Raw genomic sequence first — 20,083 nt, 5'->3', positions numbered from 1 at the left:
GAAAAGAAACAAAATGTTTTATTAATTGAAAGGATAAGGAAATGAGTGTGTTACCTTTCTGAGGCTTCTTTACAGGGAGGCACATGTTCACCATTGCTGTCTTCTGAATTTAGCTCATTGTCTGCTGAGTCTTCTTGTCCTAGCTGTTGACATTGTTCAATTCTGGCCACTGAGCTGTTCAGCGGCTGGCAAGTCAGGGGGTTGTCAGGTGAGTCTCTGTAATATAAATTCCTCTCACCACATCGCAGTAGCTTTTGGTATGCCTTGCGAAAATCCCGGTTGAGGGCAGCATAAAGAATGGGGTTCAGGGCAGAGTTGACATAACCCAACCACAGGACCACGGCAAAAACAGTCTTGTCGGGTGGATGCCCCGAAATCCCCTCGTGGGTAAAAACTACAAAATAAGGGAGCCAACAAATGACGAAGACCCCCATCACTGTCGCTAGTGTTACTGTCGCTTTATGCTCCTTAACAGTTGGCAGTGATGGGTTTAGTGTTGTGCATCCAGTGACGTTGTTGATTCTTTTGGCCTGTTCCCTTGCGATTTTGAATATTCTATAATAAGTCAGGCACATGATGGGTAAAGGTATGTAGAAAGTGATGAGAGCATCCACGAGGGCGTAAACTTTGTTGAGCTCCAAGTGGCATTGATTGGTGTTGCCCAAGCTTTGAACCGACAGATCTTTGGTATTCCAACCCAAGTTGATGGGTAAGAAGGAGACCATGATAGAAATGCACCAGATCAGACTGAGGGAGATGGCGACTCTGTTGGGAGTAATAAGCGTGGTGTATCTCAGTGGGGATGTCACTGCATAATAGCGGTCCAAGCTGATCATGAACAGATTAAGGATGGAAGCCGTGGACAACATGACATCCATGCTGGTGTAGATGTTACAGAAGGTATCCCCAAATGGCCATTCTGATTCAAGAAGTTCTGAGATGGCTGAGAAAGGTAAGACCAGCAAACCCAGCAGTAGATCGGTGGCCGCCAGGGATACAATGAAATAGTTTGTTTGGTTCTGGAGTTTACGGTTCAATCCCACCACTAAGCATACCAGCACATTCCCAAAGATGATTATTATTACAATCATTCCTAACACTAGCCCAAGCAGGACCGTCGAGAGCACTGTCCTGTGTTCAGAATCAATGGTGACATTCTGGCTCCTCTCCATCTCCACAATGTTGGAATTGGAAAGTGATGGTCAAAACAGAGATAAATTGTGCTGGACAATAAAGTCAAGTTGCACAAAGTGTTTAAAATTCAATATTTCTTAAGTCACAAGTCTGTACCAAAGTGAAATCCATGTTTATTCGAGGGCATACTAATAGTTCAGTTAAAATCCCCTTTGTCATCCCAGCCATATATCTGTAACTTACAAGTGCCTGGCAGGTTCATGTGTGTATGGTGAGCACAACGTTCTAACTCCCATCCATCCTGTGCTTGTTGAGACAAATTCCGTGTTGCCAAGTTGTGCGTGTGGCCATGTTGATAGACAGAGCTGCAATAAAAGTGAATGTCAAATTCATATTGGATCTCGAGAAAACCAAAATGCTGCGGATGCTGGAAATCCGAAATTAAAAGCAGAAAATGCTGGAAGCACTCAACCGATCTGGTAGCAACTGGCAAAACGTTTCTGATGGAAGCTCCCCGAATATATCATACCTGCTGAGTATATCAAGTATTTGCTGTTTTTATTTCATAATGGGCTGAATCACTCTATGACTTCCAACGAATAGGTCATTCTGCCCAACTTATTTTTTTTCTCATGGAATGTAATTTGATGATAATGAGGTTGAATATTTTCAGTATGTGCTTGCTAAATCAGATTTAATGTTACATTGGAATATGGCGACTAGGGGCTTTTCACAGTAACTTCATATTTGTGATAATAAAAGGTTATTATTATTTATTGGTTGGGAGTTTCCGTTCTGTCACATTCCTTTTTTTATCTTTTTGTCCCTCATTATCCAAACATGTGGTATTACTTTGATGTCATTAAATATTATGAGTCTTTCTGTTGCCGAGTCAACTTAAATAGTATACATTTAGGATTGTTCTGAATAGGCATCAACGAACAGCAGTTATTCAAGATGTATATTCAGCAAAACAATATGGCTGACTCAAAGCTTCATTACCATCTTCAGAGCAGGACAGAATGACACCTATATTATTCTGCTCATCTCTGTTTGCTGAAGATATTTAAAAAGTGCTTAATTAGAGTCTGGGGGGTTTCTTCCAGTAATACACATACTGAGTCACTGCTGGTAAAAAAGTGTCTCATTCCTTTAAGTTTGACTGTTGCATTCTCAGGGTGGGGCTACAAAGGCTTGATAAAAACACACACACAAAAAATGCTGTATATCAGTAACAAATTCAAATCTATAACATTTACTCAAAAAACAAGCTTGGTAATCTTATTACATCCAAACTAGCAACTGCATAAGTTACTTGAGGTGCATTAACAGTCAAATCCCAGACAATCTGCAGATTAAGTTACTGCAATGCCTTACTGTCTGCAGTAGTTTAGCAACAGAGTCTTTGTATTGGTTTAAAGATGATTAGATAAAGTATAAAACATACTATTACCAAGGCAACACTTTCCACTAAACTTATGCTTTTACTTACCTGTTGAATGTTTCCAGTCAAACAAGCATATTCTCTTCCATCCAACCAAAAATAACACTGAACAATTTCTGATTCCTGAAGTTTGAAAGGGAAAGATGATGCTCTAACTTCACACACCTGTTGGGGAACCTCAGCTACCACAGACACACATCGGAAATTTGGAGCGCTCCTCTGGACAACCATCATCCAGCCATAATCACTGGTATTTTGCCCACCTTAGAGTGCCAATTTGAAACTGTCTGCTTCATGCAAAATAGTTGGACAGTACCTCAAACATGATTTGAATTAATCTACAGTTAGGTTTCCTAAACTCAGGTTTCACCTTTCTAAGAAATGAATTGTTTTTATAACAGTTAATCTACTGTATTTTTTTAGAAAACCAAAATTATGCACTTAACGAACTCCCTCCCCGACATATGTTCTTGTGTTAGTTATTTTTAAAAATATAAACATGTCAATTAAAATATTTTATATCAATTAATTATTCCCTGTTTTGATAAAAGCTCAACGACTTTCAAAGTCAACTCTTTCTCTCTACAGATGCTGCCTGATTTTCTAAGAGTTTCCAGTCTTTTCTGCTTTTATTTGCAATAAGGTTGCAGCGAAGTGCGTGTAAAATGGTTCTTCTAATCTCTGGCGCGTTCATAATCAGATTTTCACGTTTCACAATGAATGCGCAATAACTGCATTTTAAAATGACAATAATCAGTTTGTCTTTACTAGGTCCAGACCTGGACCACCCAAGGCTCTCTAAACAATCATATGCATCAGGTCTGACCAGTGCTTCTGTTAGTGTTGCTCCTATCCGAGGTGTGTATTGGATTGGATTTGTTTATTGTCACGTGTACCATGGTACAGTGAAAAGTATTTTTCTGCGAGCACCTCAAACAGATCATTTAGTACATGAAGAGAAAAGAAAATACATAATAGGGCAACACAAAGTACACAATGTAAATACGTAGACACCGGCATCGGGTGAAGCATACAGGAGTGTAGTATTAATAAGGTCAGTCCATAAGAGGGTAATTTAGGAGTCTGGTAACAGCGGAGAAGAAATTGTTTTTGAATCTGTTTGTGCGTGTTCTCAGACTTTTGTATCTCCTGCCCGCTGGAAGAAGTTGGAAGTTGGAAGACCTGATTGGGATGGCATCCCTATGAGCGATCTTGGTTAAGGATGTGTGCATGAGAAAGAAAATGAGAATTATTTCCGTCTTTTAAAACATGTTTATCTCAATCCATGCAGTTTCTTTTTCTGGCTTTGAAGGTTTAAGTTCTCGATTAATCATTAACCAAGGTAATATACCACGAGGTTATAGCTTAATTCCAAAGTAGATAATCTTTGTAAATGTTTGTTTCACTAATTTGACTGTTGGTTTTATATAGGTAGGGGTTGACCGATGTAAAAAGTGAAAATGTCACACTGACGGGTCGCAAGCTGACTTTGCAATAATATAATATGTAATAATCTTTATTGTCACAAGTAGGCTTACATTACACTACAATGAAGTTACTGTGAAAAGCTACATTTTGAGAAAATTCCTCTGGAAGGCTATCTTAACAACAACAATAACAACTTCATTTAGACACCATGGATAAATGCAACAAAATGTCTCAAGACAGTTTACGAGAGCATTATCAGGTAAAATTTGATATGGAGCTACAAACAGAGATAGTGCAGCTAAAGACGAGGTATTAAATAGAGCCATAATGGGGAAGAGAGAGTGAGGAAGGTTTAAGGGGGAATTCCAGAGATTGAGCGTCGGCAGCCGAATAAATGACCATCAATGGTGGGGCAAGGAAAATCAGTGTCAGATTTGGAGGAATGCAATGTTGGGTGAACATTGTGGGACTCATGGAGGCTACAGAGATATGTGACGCATACCGATTTGAGTTCATATTGGTTTATTTTTAACTCCAGCCTGAAGTTGCATTTTACAACGCAGAGTCTGATCATGATACCGATCTCCTTGATGAAGAAAATCTGTATGTGGGCGAATAAGCAAACTGTTTCAGAAAATGGAAATATGAAGTTTGAAAACACAGGAGATGCTCAGCTTGTCAAGCAGCATTTGCTGAGAAAACACAAGTCAGTTGTTCAGGGGCAAACCCATTCCCAGGAATAAACATATGTTATAGACCACATGGGCTGATGCATAGTGCTATGGTGTGTATCAGGATCTGGTGAAATGGCAGAAGCAATATGGGGAAAGGTCAAAGAGAACATAACAACAACTTGCATTTCTCTGGCACCTTTTGCAAGCAAAGCATTCCAAGACATTCCAGAGGTGGGTGCATTGGACACTGGGAGTGTAATTCCAGGGTATGTACATTCTAAAGATGTGTTCATAGGGCACTGACAGTGTACATTCCAAAGGTGTGTGCACAGGACACAGAGTACACATTCTAGAGGGGTGAACACTGGGAATGTACATTCCAGAGGTACATTGAACACTGATAGTGTACATTTCATAGGTATGTGCACAATATATTGAGTGTGTAAATAGAAAATAGGAGCTGGAAGAGGCAAATCGACCCTTCGAGCCTACTCTGCCATTCATAGAATCATAGAATTTACAGTGCAGAAGGAGGCCATTCAGCCCATCGAGTCTGCACCGGCCCTTACAAAGATCATCCTACTCAAGCCCACAAATCTACCCTATCCCCGTAACCCAGCAACCCCCACTTAACCTTAAGGACACTAAGAGCAATTTAGCATGGCCAATCCACCTAACCCGCATATCTTTGGACTGTGGGAGGAAACCGGAGCACCCGGAGGAAACCCACGCAAACACGGGGAGAACGTGCAGACTCCGCACAGACAGTGACCCAAGCCGGGAATCGAACCTGGGACGCTGGAGCTGTGAAGCAATTGTGCTAACCACTATGCTACCGTGCTTCATTGTGATTATGGCAGATCATCCAACTCAATGGCCTGATCCTGCTTTCTCCCCATATCATTTGATCCCCTTCGCCCCAAGTGCTTTATCTAACTGCTTCTTGATGTTTTAGCCTCAACTGCTTTGTGTGGTTGCGAATTCCACAGGCCGATCACTCTCTGAGTGAAGAGATTTCTCATCTCTCCTAAATACTCTACCCCACATCCTCACACTATGACCCCTGATTCGAGATATCCCCACTATCGAGAACATCCTTCTTGCATCTACCCTGTCTAGTCCTGTTAGAATTTTATAGGTTTCTACGAGATACCCCTCATTCTTCTGAATTCCTGCTGATAAAATCTTAACCGACTCAATCTCTTCTTATATGTCAGTCCTGCCATTGCAGGAATAAGAGTGGTAAACCTTCTCTCCACTCCCTCTATAGCACGAACATCTTCCTCATATAAGGAGACCAAATCTGCCACAATATTCCAGGTGTGGCCTCACCAAGGCACTGTATAATTGCAGCAAGACATCCCTGCTCCTGTACTTGAATCCTCTTGCTATGAAGGCCAACATACCATTTTCCTTCCTTACTGCCTGCTGCACGAGGACACCCAGGTCTCGTTGCATTCCCCTCTCCTAATTTATGGCCATTCAGATAATAATCTGCCTTCTCGTTTTTGCTACCAAAGTGGACAACCTCACTTTTATCCGAATTATACTACATTCATTTTCCCACCGACTCAACTTGTCCAAATCAGACTGAAGGTATCTTCCTCACAGCTCACCATCCCACCCAGCTTTGTGTCATCTGCAAATTTGGAGCTAATATATTTCATTCCCTAATCTAAATCATTAATATAAATTGTGAATAGCTGGGGTCCTAGCACTGTTCCCTGCAGCACCCCACTAGACACTGCCTGCCATTTATTTCTAATCCGTGTTTCCTGTCTGCCAACCAGTTGTCTATTTATGTCAATACACCATCCCTAACACCATGTGCTTTAATTTTACATGCTAATCTGTTATGTGGGACTTTGTCGAAAGCCTTTTGAAAGTCCAAATAAACCACATCCACTGGCTCCTCTTCATCTACTCTACTAGTTACATCCTCGAAGAATTCCAGTAGATTTGCCAAGCATGATTTCCCTGTCATAAATCCATGCTGACTCTGTCTGATCCTGTCACTGTTTTCCAAATGCTCTACTATAAAATCTTTGATAATGGATTCCAGAATTTTTTCCACTACTGACGTCAGGCTGACTGGTCTATAATTCCCTGTTTTCTCTCTGCCTCCCTTATTAAATGGTAGGGTTACAATAGTTACCCTCCAATCTGTAGAAGTTGTTTTAGAGTCTAAAGAGTTGGCCACCAATGCATCCACTATTTCTACAGCCATTTCCTTAAGTACTCCAGAAGCCCGTACACCGGATGCTGAGAGTGTGAGAAGAACTAAAGTTGGATGGTGTTTGGAGAATGAGAATCATGAAAAATTGGCAAAGTGGAACAAGCTCTTGGAGTTCGGTGGAAGGAAAAGTAGTTCAATAATGACAAGAGTGCACAGCACTCTGTCAGCACAGTGATTGGATTGAATTATGTTATCATTGCTGATCGGTCAACATAAGAAGGAAAGAAGAAGCGATTGGAAATCTGTAACTAAGAAACAGAACATTTCTATATATGTTCAATGAATTAGCCTGCCTGCATTAGAAACGTGGAGATCATGTGGTAGATTGATGTTCAATACTAAAGTAGGATAGGACATAGTAAATGAGAACAGTGAGTAGGGAAGTCTCAAACCAGTGGCAAACAAAAAGACTTGCATTTATATAGCACCTTTCACGACCTCAGGACATCCCAAAAACGATTTAAGTACTTTTGCTGTGTAGTCATTCACACACTGCAGGAAAAGCAGCAGAAAACTCCCACAAGCAACAATGATAAAATGAACAGGTGAAACTCTTTGTGTTATATTGATTAGGGGTAATTGTTCAGTCACCCGAATAGCTCCCCTCCTTCCTTTTGTTCAAAATAGTGTCCTGGGATCGCTAATGTTCGTCTCAGAGAGCAGACAGGCTCTCTTCATTTAACAATCTCACCCAAACGTCATCTCCAATAATGAAACACACGCACTCAGGCCTGCAGCGGAGTGCCAATCTGGATTACTGTGTTCAAATTTCCATTAGAATGGGATTCAAGCTCTATAACCTTCTGACTCAGTCGTGTCAACTGAGCCACAGTGACACCCCAATCGGAGTGGTTTTAGCATGGTAGCACAGTGATTAGCCCTATTACTTCACTGCGCCAGGGATCCGTGTTCAATTCCCGGCTTGGGTAACTGTCTGCGGAGTGTGCACGTCCTCCCCGTGTCTGCGTCGATTTCCTCCGGGTGCTTGGGTTTCCTCCCACAAGTCCCGAAGGACATGCGGTTAGGTGAATTGGACATTCTGAATTCTCTCTGTGTACCCGAACAGGCGCCGGGGTGTGTCAACTAGGGCCTTTTCACAGTAACTTCATTGCAGTGTAATGAAAGCCTACTTGTGACACTAATAAAGATTAGTATTATTATAGGACAGTGAAGTTGGGGTTATAAAAGCTACGAGATGCACTTACAGGAGTTGGAGATAGAAACACAGAGCAGGACAATTTACAAGAAAATGTTAGAAAGGTAGTTGGAAAAACAAGGAGTGGGGAGGGGGGGCTGCTGTAATGGTGATATAGGGAGAACGCGATTGGAACATACGGTTAGGTTTACCACTGCCCTGGAGAAACTGGTCCACCTCAATCGCCCATGTATTTGCTGTGACTCCAGGAGCTCAGCTGAGTTCAGGCACAGCCCCTTGCCTCTGCAGCTGAGATTGTCCATCCCTTCCCTCTCCAGCCTCTTGGCTGAGCTGCTGGCCATTCGCTGCCGAATCGGGGACTGGGGGACTCTTTACACATGTGGACCAAGATCCAGGTTCCTGTTAACATGCCCAATGTGTTATGGACTCGAGCAGCTATAATAATAATCGCTTGTCACAAGTAGGCTTCAATGAAGTTACTGTGAAAAGCCCCTCCAGGGGTTGAAAAGTAGGAAGCATGACATTCTCAAAGTCCTGCAAACTCTCAGCTACCTCACAGCAAAATCCCAGCGCCGTCACCGTTCGTTCCGACCGTCAACCCAACAAATTCGGAGGCGTCCAACATTCACACAACATACCCAACCCATCAGCACCGTTTGGCCGGAGGTGATTTTAGATCTGAAAACCTTCATGATGAGAAAAACTAATCTAAAGGTAGTTGTTCTTGTTAGTTTTCTCTCTCTCTCTCTCCCCCGCAACTCCCTGAGAGACTCCGCCTTAATTTGAAGATAGACGTTTATGAGGAAATGATGGGCCAAATGTGAAAGGCACCCCGCCTGAGCAGAGTGTGAGGAAACTTAAAAAGGCGGAGGCGAGCAGCGACCAGAAATGAACCGGGACTGAAATCCGCACTCCAGGGACTGAAAGATTCCGGTCCTATGCACAAACTCGGCCAAATTGTCTTACATTCCCCTTCACCACTGTCATATTTTCCGAATAAATTCCGTCAAACTGGCGGTGCAGTCGCCGGCCATAATGAACTGCAGAGCAAGTTACCTGGATCGCGCTTCCGCGCCTGTTGACGGGACTGCAAGGCAGGAACAGGTGGATGCGCGGCCGGAATTTCCCCCTCCCCTGGATGGGGCAAAGTGCCGAGAGTCTGGACTGTTGCTGCAATCGCTGTTGAGCTTCAGACTTCAAAGTAGTTTCTATCTCTGATAGGGAGCTCTGCACATGTGCGTTCCTCAAATAAGGCGCCCGGATTTGTGCGGCTGCTCATACAGATGTATATAAAATATGCTGTTTGTTTTTGGTACACGTGGGACAACCCCTCGCACAGCAAGCAAACTGAGAAGCAGCAGCACCACAATTACGCTAAGTAGGTAATACATACCAGCCACCGACAGTGTGTGTTCCCGTCCCACTTTCAGTATTTTCTGGATAAATCTCTACATTTTCAGTACAATTGTTGAGAACATGAACAAAACCTGTGAACCTTCAAGATTATTTCATGTACACTGATCTCGTCCCCTTTTCACGTGTCCTGCTTCCCTATTGATCCTCGGGGACTTGTCCGTCTGCCTGAAGTCTCTGATTTTTCCTACTTCCCGACCTTTGTATGTTCTGTTCTTGTCCGACCTCCTGCCCACATGCAGGCGGGGCCGTTTTGCTTGATCTCAAATGACCCTTTGATATTCTTCCAGTCGATAGGCGATTCTGCAATCGAAATGTGTGTGATTTCTTCAAAGTTGCAATAGTCCTTTCCAGAAAATTGCCCAGATCGCTTCCTTAAACAGTTAGAGCATCAAGTACTCCCCCTTCATTAGACAAATTCATCGTCATTTCGGAAGTTTTCAAAATGCAAGTGCGAATATGGGTATGTTTTCCAGTGACAAGTTTAATTTCATTTTGTGATGTCACTTACTACTATACCTTTAAGGGTTAATTCTGAAAAAGATAACGGGCAGATAGATATCCTCTGTTGTTAGGCTCGCAGGAAAATCATGTGAGCATTTGAACAATGTGCATGTAGGAAAAGGTCAACTGGCCCACAGAGACTCGCCCCATTATAAAGTAAATAACTGAATTTGTATGGCGACATCCTAAAGTGTTTTACAGACACTTTTGAAAGCACTTTTGAAATGTAGGGCGCAATCTTACGGAAAGGTTTCTAAGGGCTCGATTTAATGGCCACGTTGCGCTTAAGCGAGAACGTGACAAGGCCGTTCAATCATGAGATGCCAAAAATGAGAACCGTGCCAGGTGCCGATTGGTTTGCGATCTAACCGGCCCGCTCCCGTTGCCGAGGTCAGGAACGCGCCATAGCGTGCCGATGAACCAATAATCACCACTTAAAACCAATCTCCATACAGTTAATGGGAGCGACCCCCTGTCTAACAGCCTCCCATGATCTAACCACATCCCCAGCAAAAGGTCATGCGGTGCCCATCAGTACACCTTTTCACAGACAATCAGCCCAGGGGCACTGGGGTTCCTATCCTGGTTGTTCGGCGGGGGGGGGCAGTCTCGGTCGGGGTGTCTCGCCATCGGTGATGGGGGCTGCGGAGAGCCGAGGGTCCAGCCCATGGCCTGGGGGAGGGGGGAAGAGATGGGTGTCAGCACCAACAGATCCCCCATGCCACCCCCTGGATTGTGTTTTCCCATTCTGGGGAAACCCCAGCCCCTGTTTGTCTGCCCCACAGACCACACGTTACTCCCACTGACCACGGAGGCCACTGGCCATGCAGCTGAAGGCTATTGCTAATTGGGAATCGTAGTTAAGTGAGCACTTCACAGCTCCCAAGTGGATTCCCATGGGTAGGTGTGCCATGTAGCAAGTGGGAGTTATTGCCTTGCATCCCAGTCAGACCGTGAGGCCTGGACACTGTCCCTGAACACTGCACAAGGCAACAGCACAGATGCAGCAGCCAATATCCGACCACCCAAGGGCTGGGTCCTTGCAACGGGGATATTTTGGCGACCAGACGGTGGATGTGTGCACCGGGGAGGAGATCAGCATCTGGTCCAGGTAACGTTACATGCAGGTGTCTGGGGTACAGGATGTGGGGTCCGGTGAGAATGGGTCCCCACTGCGGTCGGGGCTGCATGGGCAGGGCGTGCCAGATGTGGGTGTGGAACAACGGAAAAATGGAGAGTCCCGGGGTGGAAGACACCACTGGTTGTCAGTCTCACACCCTCTCCAATTCCTTCCAGATGTTACACGGGATGGATGATATCTTGGACCCCACGGAGCGTGAAGGAGGAGGGTACCTTCTCCTGGTGGCTGTCAAGGTCACCCCAACTCTGAGCTTCCAAATCTCAGGTTCATTCCAGTGCTTGAGTGGGGACTTCTGCGACATCTCACAAGCTAAGCCCACAAGTTCATCTGTGAGGTCACCAATGCCCTGTTCGCCCGGGTAGCGAACTACATAAACTTTGACATGGACCAGGCTCCAAAAGATGCCAGGGCAGCAGGATTCTCCACCATTGCCAGGATGCCCCTGGTCCAAGGGTTGCGAAAGGCACACATGCCGACTTGTGCTCACCGGGCCATTTGGGAGCACCCTACAGCAACAGGAAGGGGTTCTACTCCTTAAACATCCAGCTTATGTGTGACCACCACATGAAGGTCATACACACGTGTGCATGCTTCCCATGGAGTATGCACAACAGCTACATCAGGCCTCTTTGAGGACTACCCCAGGATGGCCGGTTGGCTCTTGGGGGATAAGGGGTACCCGCTGAGGACCTGGCTAATGACGCCTGCACAGAGGCGGTGACCGATGTAGAGACCAGATACAACGAGGCCCATGTGGCCACCCGAGTTGTCATTGAGCGGTACAGCAGACTCCTCAAAATGGGTTCCGACACCATGATCGCTCTGGTGGTGCACTGCAATATACCCCCGGAGGATCGCCAGCTTTGTGGTGGTTTGCTGTGCCCTCCTCAACCTGGCACAGCAGCAGGGCGACGTGCTGGGGGTGGAGGAACATGCATGTGGCCATCTCCGAGGAGGGTGAGCTGGACGATGAGGAAGCGCCAGAGGAGGAGGGGCTGGAGAATGAGCCCAGGGACGACTCACAAGACCAGCCAGAGGCTGGAGGATAGGTGGCAGCAGCGAGGATCCGGAAAGCCCGGAGGGCCAGGGAGGCCTCGTCTTCACCTGCTTCAAATAGGACGTGGCCTCATCCATCATTCCTCCACCTTCTCCCCTCCCTCCACATTCCCCGAGGACTCCCTCTCCCTCTTCCCTGTACCCTCTCCCTCCTTCCCCCATCCCTGTCCCACTCTTCCCTCTCCCTTTCCCCTTTAAGTCCCCTAATTCTGTTCCACTCTTCCAGGGCCTGTGTGACAACACTCTGGGTGATGGGTCTGTGTCGGCACTGTCAGCGGGGTCACTGTTGAAGACAAAGGGGTAATGATAACTTGCTGAGATCTGGTGCTCCTCAATCTATGCCATAATCTGACTTCTGCCTGTCCTCTGAGTGCTCGCTTACACCCATCGTCTGCACAGCGCCCATTGTCCGTGACCGGGGGGGGGGGGCAACCACTGCCGCTAGGCGGGCCTGGTACGGGGGAGAAGATGGCGGCGTCCATCGGTCGCACATGGCCTGGGGAGGATAGCGGCGCCCATTGTCCGTGACTGGGCGGGGGGGGGGGCGACCGCTGCCGCTGAGCGGGCCTGGCACACCGCTGCGTAGTGGCCGTTCTTCCCGCAGGCCTTACAAAGGGCAGCGCGGGCCGGGCAGCGTTGGCGGGGTTATCTTTGTTGGCCGCAAAAATAGCATCGGGGCCCCCCGGAGATTACTGGCTGGCGCGTAGCGCAGGCGTACTGGGTGGGTAGCGCCCCGACAGGGCGGCTGCCTGTGGGGCCCATGAAGCATAGGAGGAGTGGGCCGCGCGGTTGGGGGCATAGGACTGTACATTGCCCAGGGCTACCGTCATGGAAAGCGCCAGTGTTTTAGTCTCTGCGAGGTCGCACATGGTCCCTTCTAGGAGCCGCTGCCTGATAACGTCGGACCCAATCCCAGTTACAAAAGCGTCCCTCATAAGGAGATCTGAGTGCTCCTTAGCTGTAACGTCCTGGCAGTCACAGTCCCGAACTAGTGGGATCAGGGCCCTCCAGAAGTCCTCGATTGACTCACCAGGTAGTTGAGTACACGTTGCGAGCGCGTGTCTGGCGAAGAGCGTGTTCGTCTTCTGCTCATAACTCTCTTTGAGTCGAGTCATAGCATCAGCGTAATTGGGCTCATCCTGGATCAGCGGGAAGATTTTAGATTTGAGTCGGGAGTACAAGATTTGAATCTTCTGAGCCTCTGGAACAGGGGTCGCGCCGCGTTGATATACGCTTCAAAACAAGCTAGCCAGTGCTGAAAGTCCTTTCTGGCGTCGCTTGCGTGTGGATCCAGCTGCAGTCGATCTGGTTTAATCCGGAGGTCCATCTTCTGAATCAGAGACTAATAAATTGAGGCACGATCAATTTGGCTGGAGACGAAGTTGAATTCAAACTGAGGTTTATTAGTCTCTGAAGTGTGGCCTCCTACAGCATCTGACGAAATGGCTGCGAGCTGAAGGCCACGCATATTTATAACCCGGCTCCTGGGCGGAGCTAGCATGCATGGGCCCAGGTGAACCTGTAGTGCAGGTTCTACCATACAACCCTTAATATAGGAACACAGTGGTTTACCACATATATTAAGATAGAAATAGATAGATTTCTAGTTATTAAAGATATTAAGGTGATATGAGAATAGTGCTGGAAAATGGGATTGAAGTAGCCGATCAGCCAGGATCTAATTGAGTGGCGGAGCGGGATCGAAGGGCTGAATGGCCTACCCCTGCTCCCATTTCCTGTTTCTATATTCCTAAAATACTCAGCTAGTTTAGCCTGTTGTGTTCTGACTTTTAAATTAGTGATCAAACTTGTGGCGTTCCTCTGATTCTCTTCCAGAACTTCTACGTGTTCAGTATGGGATAAGAATAAAACTGTCCAAATTGATGTGTTTATAAAGAAAATATTTTGCTGCAAAATGCATGCAAGGAACTTTATTCAATTGTAAAATTGCAACTGGTGCAAACATGGGGGAGGCGGCAGTGCAGAGGCATTGTCACTGGACCCGTAATCCAGAGACCCGGGGAAATGATCCAGGATTTGAATCCCACCATGGCAGGTGGTGGCATTTAAACTCAATAGATCATGAAGCTACAACAAAAGGTGACATGCATGCCAAATACCAATTGCAGCATGTGATAGACAGAGCTAGCAATCCCACAAGAGGATCAGATCAAAGATCTTCAGCCCGGCTACAACCCATTGTGCATGGTTCAATTAAACAACTAACCAGAGGAGGGAGTTACAAATATATCCCCATCCTCAACGATGGAGGAGCCCCGTACATCAGTGCAAAAGATAAGGCTGAAGCATCTGCAACAGTTTTCAGCCAGAAGTGCCGAGTGGATGATCCATCTTGGCCTCCTCCGGAGGTCCCCAGCAGTGTGTCAATTCGATTCACTCAACTTGATATCAAGAAATGGTTAAAGGTGCTGGATACAAAGACCCTGACAAAATTCCAGCAATAGTCCTGAAGACTTGAGCTCCAGAGTTTACTGCACCCCTGGCCAAGCTGTTCTAGTACAGCCACAACACTGGCATCTATCCAGCAATGTAGAAAATTGTCGAGGTATATCCTGTACACAAGAAACAGGACAACTCCAACCTGGCCAATTACTGCCCCATCAGTCTACTCTCAATCATTGGTAAAGTGATAGAAGGGGTCATCAAAAGTGCACTTACTCAGCAAGAACCTGTTCCTCCAGGGTCACTCAATTCGGCCTTGATTCAGTCATGGACAAAAGATCTCACAGCCAGAGATGAGGCGACTGGCCTTGACATAAAGGAAGCATTTGACAGAGCCCTAGCAAAACCGAAGTGAATGAGAATCAGTCAGAAAACCCTCCACTGGTTGGAGTCACACCTAGCATAAAGGAAGATGGATGTGGGAGTTGAAGGTCAATCATCTCAGCTCCAGGACATCCCTACAGGAGTTCCTCAGGGTAGTGTCCTAGGCCCAATCATGGTCAGCTGCTTCATCAATCATCTTCATTCCATCATAAGGTCAGAAGTGAGGATGTTCGCTGATGACTGCACCATGTTTAGTGCCATTCGCAACTCCTCAGGTACTGAAGTAGTCATGTCCAAATGCAACAAGACCTGGACAATATCCAGACTTGGGCTGACAAGTAGCAAGTTAAATTCACTCCACGCAAGTGCTAGGAAATGACCATCTCTACCAAGAGAGGCCCTAACCATCACCGCTTGACATTCAATGGTATTATCAACACTGAATCCCACCCCCCTATCAACATCCTAGAGGTTACCATTGACCAGAAACTGATCTTAACTCGCCATATAAATACTGTGGCTACCAGAGCAGGTCAGGGACCAGGAATTCTGCGGCGAGTAACTCACCACCTGACTCCCCAAAGCCTGTCCACCATCTACAAGGCATATGTCAGGAGTGTAATACAATATTTGCCTGGCCTGGATGAGTGCAACTCCAACAACAGTCAGGTAGCCTGACACCATCCAGGACAAAGCAGCCGGTTGATTTCTATTCCTTCCAGAAACATTCAATCCTTCCACCACTGATGAACAGTGGAAACTGTGTGTAACATCTACAAGATGCACTACAAGAACTCACTGAGGTTCCTTAGGCAGCACTTGCCAAGCCCACAACCATTACCATCTGGACAAGAGCAGCAGGTACCTGGGAATGCCACCAGCTGGAGGTTTCCCTTCAAGTCACCCACCATTCTGACTTGGAAATATATCGCTGTTCCTTCACTGTCGCTGGGTAAAAATCCAGGAACTCTCTCCCTAACAGCACTGTGGGTGCACCTACACCTCAGGGACTGCAGTGATTCAAGATGGCAGCTCATCACCATCTTCTGAAGGGCAACTCAGGGTGGGCACTAAATGCTGGCCTAGCCAGCGACGTCCACATCTCTTAAATTAATGTTTTTAAATTAAAAAGACATAACTCTAAATCCTTGTGCTGGCTTCTTTTGGATAATGGGCAAACTTCTGTTGGGGGTAGTGTCATAATATCCACTCATGTATATAATGAGATGCAGACAGGCATTGATTGACACACAGGATAATACAATGAACACACATGACACATAACCAATCACCAGACAGGACACCACCACTATAAAGCACACAGGGCATTAAGACTCTCTCTCTACAGGACACAGCTGCTGAGATAGTAAGAGTGCACAAGCCAATGAGCACTATCACCATGAGGTAGAGAGTTAGTCTGGTCAAGCCAGTAGGAGGTTATCAATTAGATTGATAGAGTGTCAACTGACTATGTATAGCAATCAGGAAGTTCAATAAAACAGTGTCAGAAGCTTGTTTCTAGTTTCACTGCATCCAGTTGCAGTCAACGTTGAACCAACTTACTTAACACATCATGGTACCAGAGTGCTATTAATCCTAATGAACTACCTCGAGTGCATCTGCAATGACCAGCAAGCAGCTATCCAGAGGCATGGAAAGGATCTAGCCTCCTCCGCAACTCCGGATCTCCGGCAGCCTCGGCGCCAACTGGAAAGTCTTCAAACAAAAGTTCCCCCTCGAGGCAGAATCGGATGCCAGAAAAATCGCACTGTTCCCGTCGACTGCGGGGGATCACGCCATCCACATCTATAACTCGCTTACGTTTGCCGATGGCGAAGACAAGACAAAGCTCAAGACAGTTTTGCTGAAATTCGACAGCCACTGCGACATTGAGGTGAATGAGAGCTTTGAACGGTACATCTTCTAAAAGAGGCTTCAGGGTAAGGATGAACCTTTTCAGTCCTTCTTGACCCATCTCCGCATCCTAGCGCAGATCGTTTTCGGGGTCCAGTCCGACTCCCTGCAGGTGCAGCTCCTCAAAATCAAACAGTTGACCCTCTCTGTCGCCATTGAAACGTGCGTTGTCCATGAGAATGCCAGAAATTGCTACGCCCGCATCAGGGCGGCAGAAACTGCAAAACTGGCCTCCCACGAGGCAGAAAGGGTGCAGGCCATAGCGAAAATGCAAGGCCTGAGCATCGAGGAGAGTGGCCACTTCGGGCGCTTTTCTCGGGTCCCCAGGCATGTGCCACGACCGGGTGGATGATGAGGCCGAAGACCCTGAGGCACATGCGCGAACATCGGCCGACCGCACTGCGCATGTGCGATGGCGCACAGAACGCGCTGACGTCAGCGTCATGATGTGTCCGAATTGTGGCTTCGCCCATTTAAAGTGGCAATGTCCAGCCAAAGGCAGGCCATGCCTACAGTGTGGAAAGCCTGGCCACTACCCGGCCTTCTGCAGGTCCGCTCCACCGAACAACAGCCAGCGATCCCAGCTGCAGCGCAGACGTGTCCGTTGCGTACAACAAGGCATGCAGGATTCTGATCCAGGCAGCCCAACGGACCCCGATGCTGACTGCCTCAAGTCTCCATATAGGGTGGGCATCATCACCACACGCGAGTTGGTCTCTACCATGCCTGCCAACCGCCTTTCGACCCTCACTGTGGATCCTGACGACGAGTGGTGTGCCGTCATCAAGGTCAACCAGTCTCGCATCCGATTTAAAGCGCGTCTGCGAACCTCATATCACAGTCGGACCTCGACAGCATCCGACACCAACCCAGCATTCTTCCATCAGCCTGCCAGCTCCTTGACTACAATGGTAATGCCATAGCTGCCAGTGGGTCGTGTCAGCTAGGTGTCTCTCACAAGGCAATCAAGGCGACGTTGAGATTCGAGATCGTCCGGCCTGACAAGGCATCCCTGCTCGGTGCTCGCGCATGCAAACTGGTGCAGTGAGTTCATGCCATGTCCTCGACACCGGCGACGGCCTCGTCCAATGCGAATCTCCAGGCTGAGATAGACGACATTCTCACACAATACCACAGTGTGTTTGATGGGATGGGCACGCTCCCATATCACTACAAGATATTGCTCAAGCCGAATGCCACCCCAGCCATCCATGCACCATGCCGGGCGCCGGCTCCTCTGAAGGATCGTCTGAAAACGCAGCTATGAGAGCTCCAAGACAAGGGCATCATCTCAAAGGTCACGGAACCCACAGACTGGGTCAGCTCCATGGTCTGCGTCAAGAAACCCTCTGGCGAACTCCGCATTTGCATTGATCCCAAAGACCTGAATCGCAGCGTCCTACGAGAGCATTACCTGATCCCGAAGCGTGAAGAATTGATCTGTGAGGTGGCTCACGCCAAATTCTTTACCTAGCTGGGCACCTCCCGTGGCTTCTGGCAAATTCAGCTGGATGAGTCCAGTCAGAAGCTGTGCACTTTTAATACTCCGTTCGGCAGGTATTGCTACAACCGCATGCCTTTTGGTATCATATCAGCTTCCGAAGTATTCCATCGCATCATGGAGCAAATGATGGAGGGTATCGAGGGGGTGCGAGTCTATGTGGACGACGTGATCATCTGGTCCACGATGCCCGAGGATCACATTGCTCCCCTCAAACAGGTTTTCCAGAGGATTCATGAAAATGGCCTCCAGCTCAACAGGAGCTCGTTTGGGCGGTCCGCTATCAAGTTTCTGGGTGACCACATTTCACAGCAGGGTGTGCAACCTGACGCCGACAAGCTGCTGGCAATCAATGCCATGAAGACCCCAGAGGACAAAAAGGCGGTCCTCCGCTTCCTCGGGATGGTACATTTTCTCAGAAAATTCATTCCCAACATGGCATCCCACACCACGGCCCTCCGGCATCTCGTTAAAAAGTCGACAGTGTTCCAATGGCTTCCTGCACATCAAGCGGAGTGGCTTGAGCTGAAGGCGAAGCTCACCACAGCCCCAGTACTGGTGTTCTTTGACCCAAGGATACCAAGATATCCACAGACGCAAGCCAGGACGGCATTGGGTCGGTGCTCCTCCAGCGAGACGATTTCTCGTCCTGGGTTCCAGTGGCATATGCCTCCAGGGCCATGACTCCGACCGAACAATGGTATGCCCAGATCGAAAAGGAGTGTCTGGGTCTCCTAACAGGAATAGTCAAGTTTCATGACTACGTATACGGCCTGCCGAAGTTCACGGTGTTAACAGACCACAGGCCTTTAGTCCACATAATCCAGAAGGATTTAAATGACATGACACCTCGGCTGCAGCGAATTCTTCTTTGTCTCCGCCAATATGACTTCAAACTCGTCTATACACCAGGCAAGGAGCTGATCGTCGCGGATGCCCTATCCCGATCCATCACCATGCCGTGTGAACCGTGACTTCATTCGCCACACCGAGGCACAGGTGCAGTTGTGTGCCAGCAACCTCCCAGCCACTGATGAACGAATTGTCCAGATACACGAAGAAACTGCCAAAGATCCTCTACTGCAGCGCGTGATGCAACACCTTGCCCATGGCTGGCAAAAGGGGCAGTGCCCCCAGTTCTTCAACGTTAAGGACGAGTTAACGGTTGTCGAGGGGATCCTTCTTAAACTAGATAGAATCGTCATTACCCAAAGCATGCAAGCCATGGTGCTCAGACAGATCCTTGAGGGTCACCTTGGGGTCGAAAAATGTCAACGCAGAGCTCGGCAGGCAGTCTACTGGTCTGGCATCAGCCAGGACGTTGCCAACACGGCCCTCAACTGCACAACATGCCAGAAGTTTCAACCAGCTCAGCCCAAGGAAACACTGCAACAGCACGAGATTGTGACTTCTCCGTGGTCCAAGGTGGGGATAGACCTCTTTCACGCAAATGGGCATGATTACGTGCTCTTGGTCGACTACTTCTCCAGCCACCCGGAAGTGGTGAAACTGTCGGACCTCATGTCCAAGTCAGTTATTAAAGCCTGCAAAGACACGTTTGCCAGGCAGGGCATACCACTCACAGTAATGAGTGACAACGGCCCATGTTTCTACAACCAAGAGTGGTCCGACTTTGCACGATCCTACCACTTCAGTCACATCACATCCAGTCCCCATTACCTGCAATCGAACGGG

The 20,083-nt window shown here is 47.4% G+C and overlaps 1 protein-coding gene across 5 annotated transcripts in view; it reads right to left on the bottom strand.

The window, feature by feature from the left end:
* Positions 1 to 9,822, bottom strand: part of LOC140426901 (histamine H2 receptor-like) — an 82,969-nt gene extending 73,147 nt beyond the window's left edge. For 2 of the 5 annotated variants that reach the window (XR_011948337.1, XM_072512164.1), the window contains exons 1-2: positions 9,129 to 9,299; positions 55 to 1,499 (exon numbers count right to left, since the gene is read on the bottom strand). Coding sequence is in view for 3 of the 5 variants with exons in the window: in XM_072512164.1 (XP_072368265.1) it covers positions 55 to 1,172 (1,118 nt within the window). In the remaining 2 variants the exon portion in view is untranslated. Of the gene's footprint in view, positions 1 to 54; positions 1,500 to 8,710; positions 8,842 to 9,128; positions 9,300 to 9,465 lie in introns of those variants that run through there. The other 3 variants (XR_011948338.1, XM_072512165.1, XM_072512166.1) reach the window with 3 other exon arrangements.
* Positions 9,823 to 20,083: the final 10,261 nt, after the last annotated feature.

The sequence above is a fragment of the Scyliorhinus torazame genome, chromosome 7 (genome assembly GCF_047496885.1).
Source record: "Scyliorhinus torazame isolate Kashiwa2021f chromosome 7, sScyTor2.1, whole genome shotgun sequence".
NCBI classification, from domain to species: domain Eukaryota; kingdom Metazoa; phylum Chordata; class Chondrichthyes; order Carcharhiniformes; family Scyliorhinidae; genus Scyliorhinus; species Scyliorhinus torazame.
Note: the sequence above shows the minus strand (reverse complement) of the source record. Positions and strands in the feature narration are given on the sequence as shown.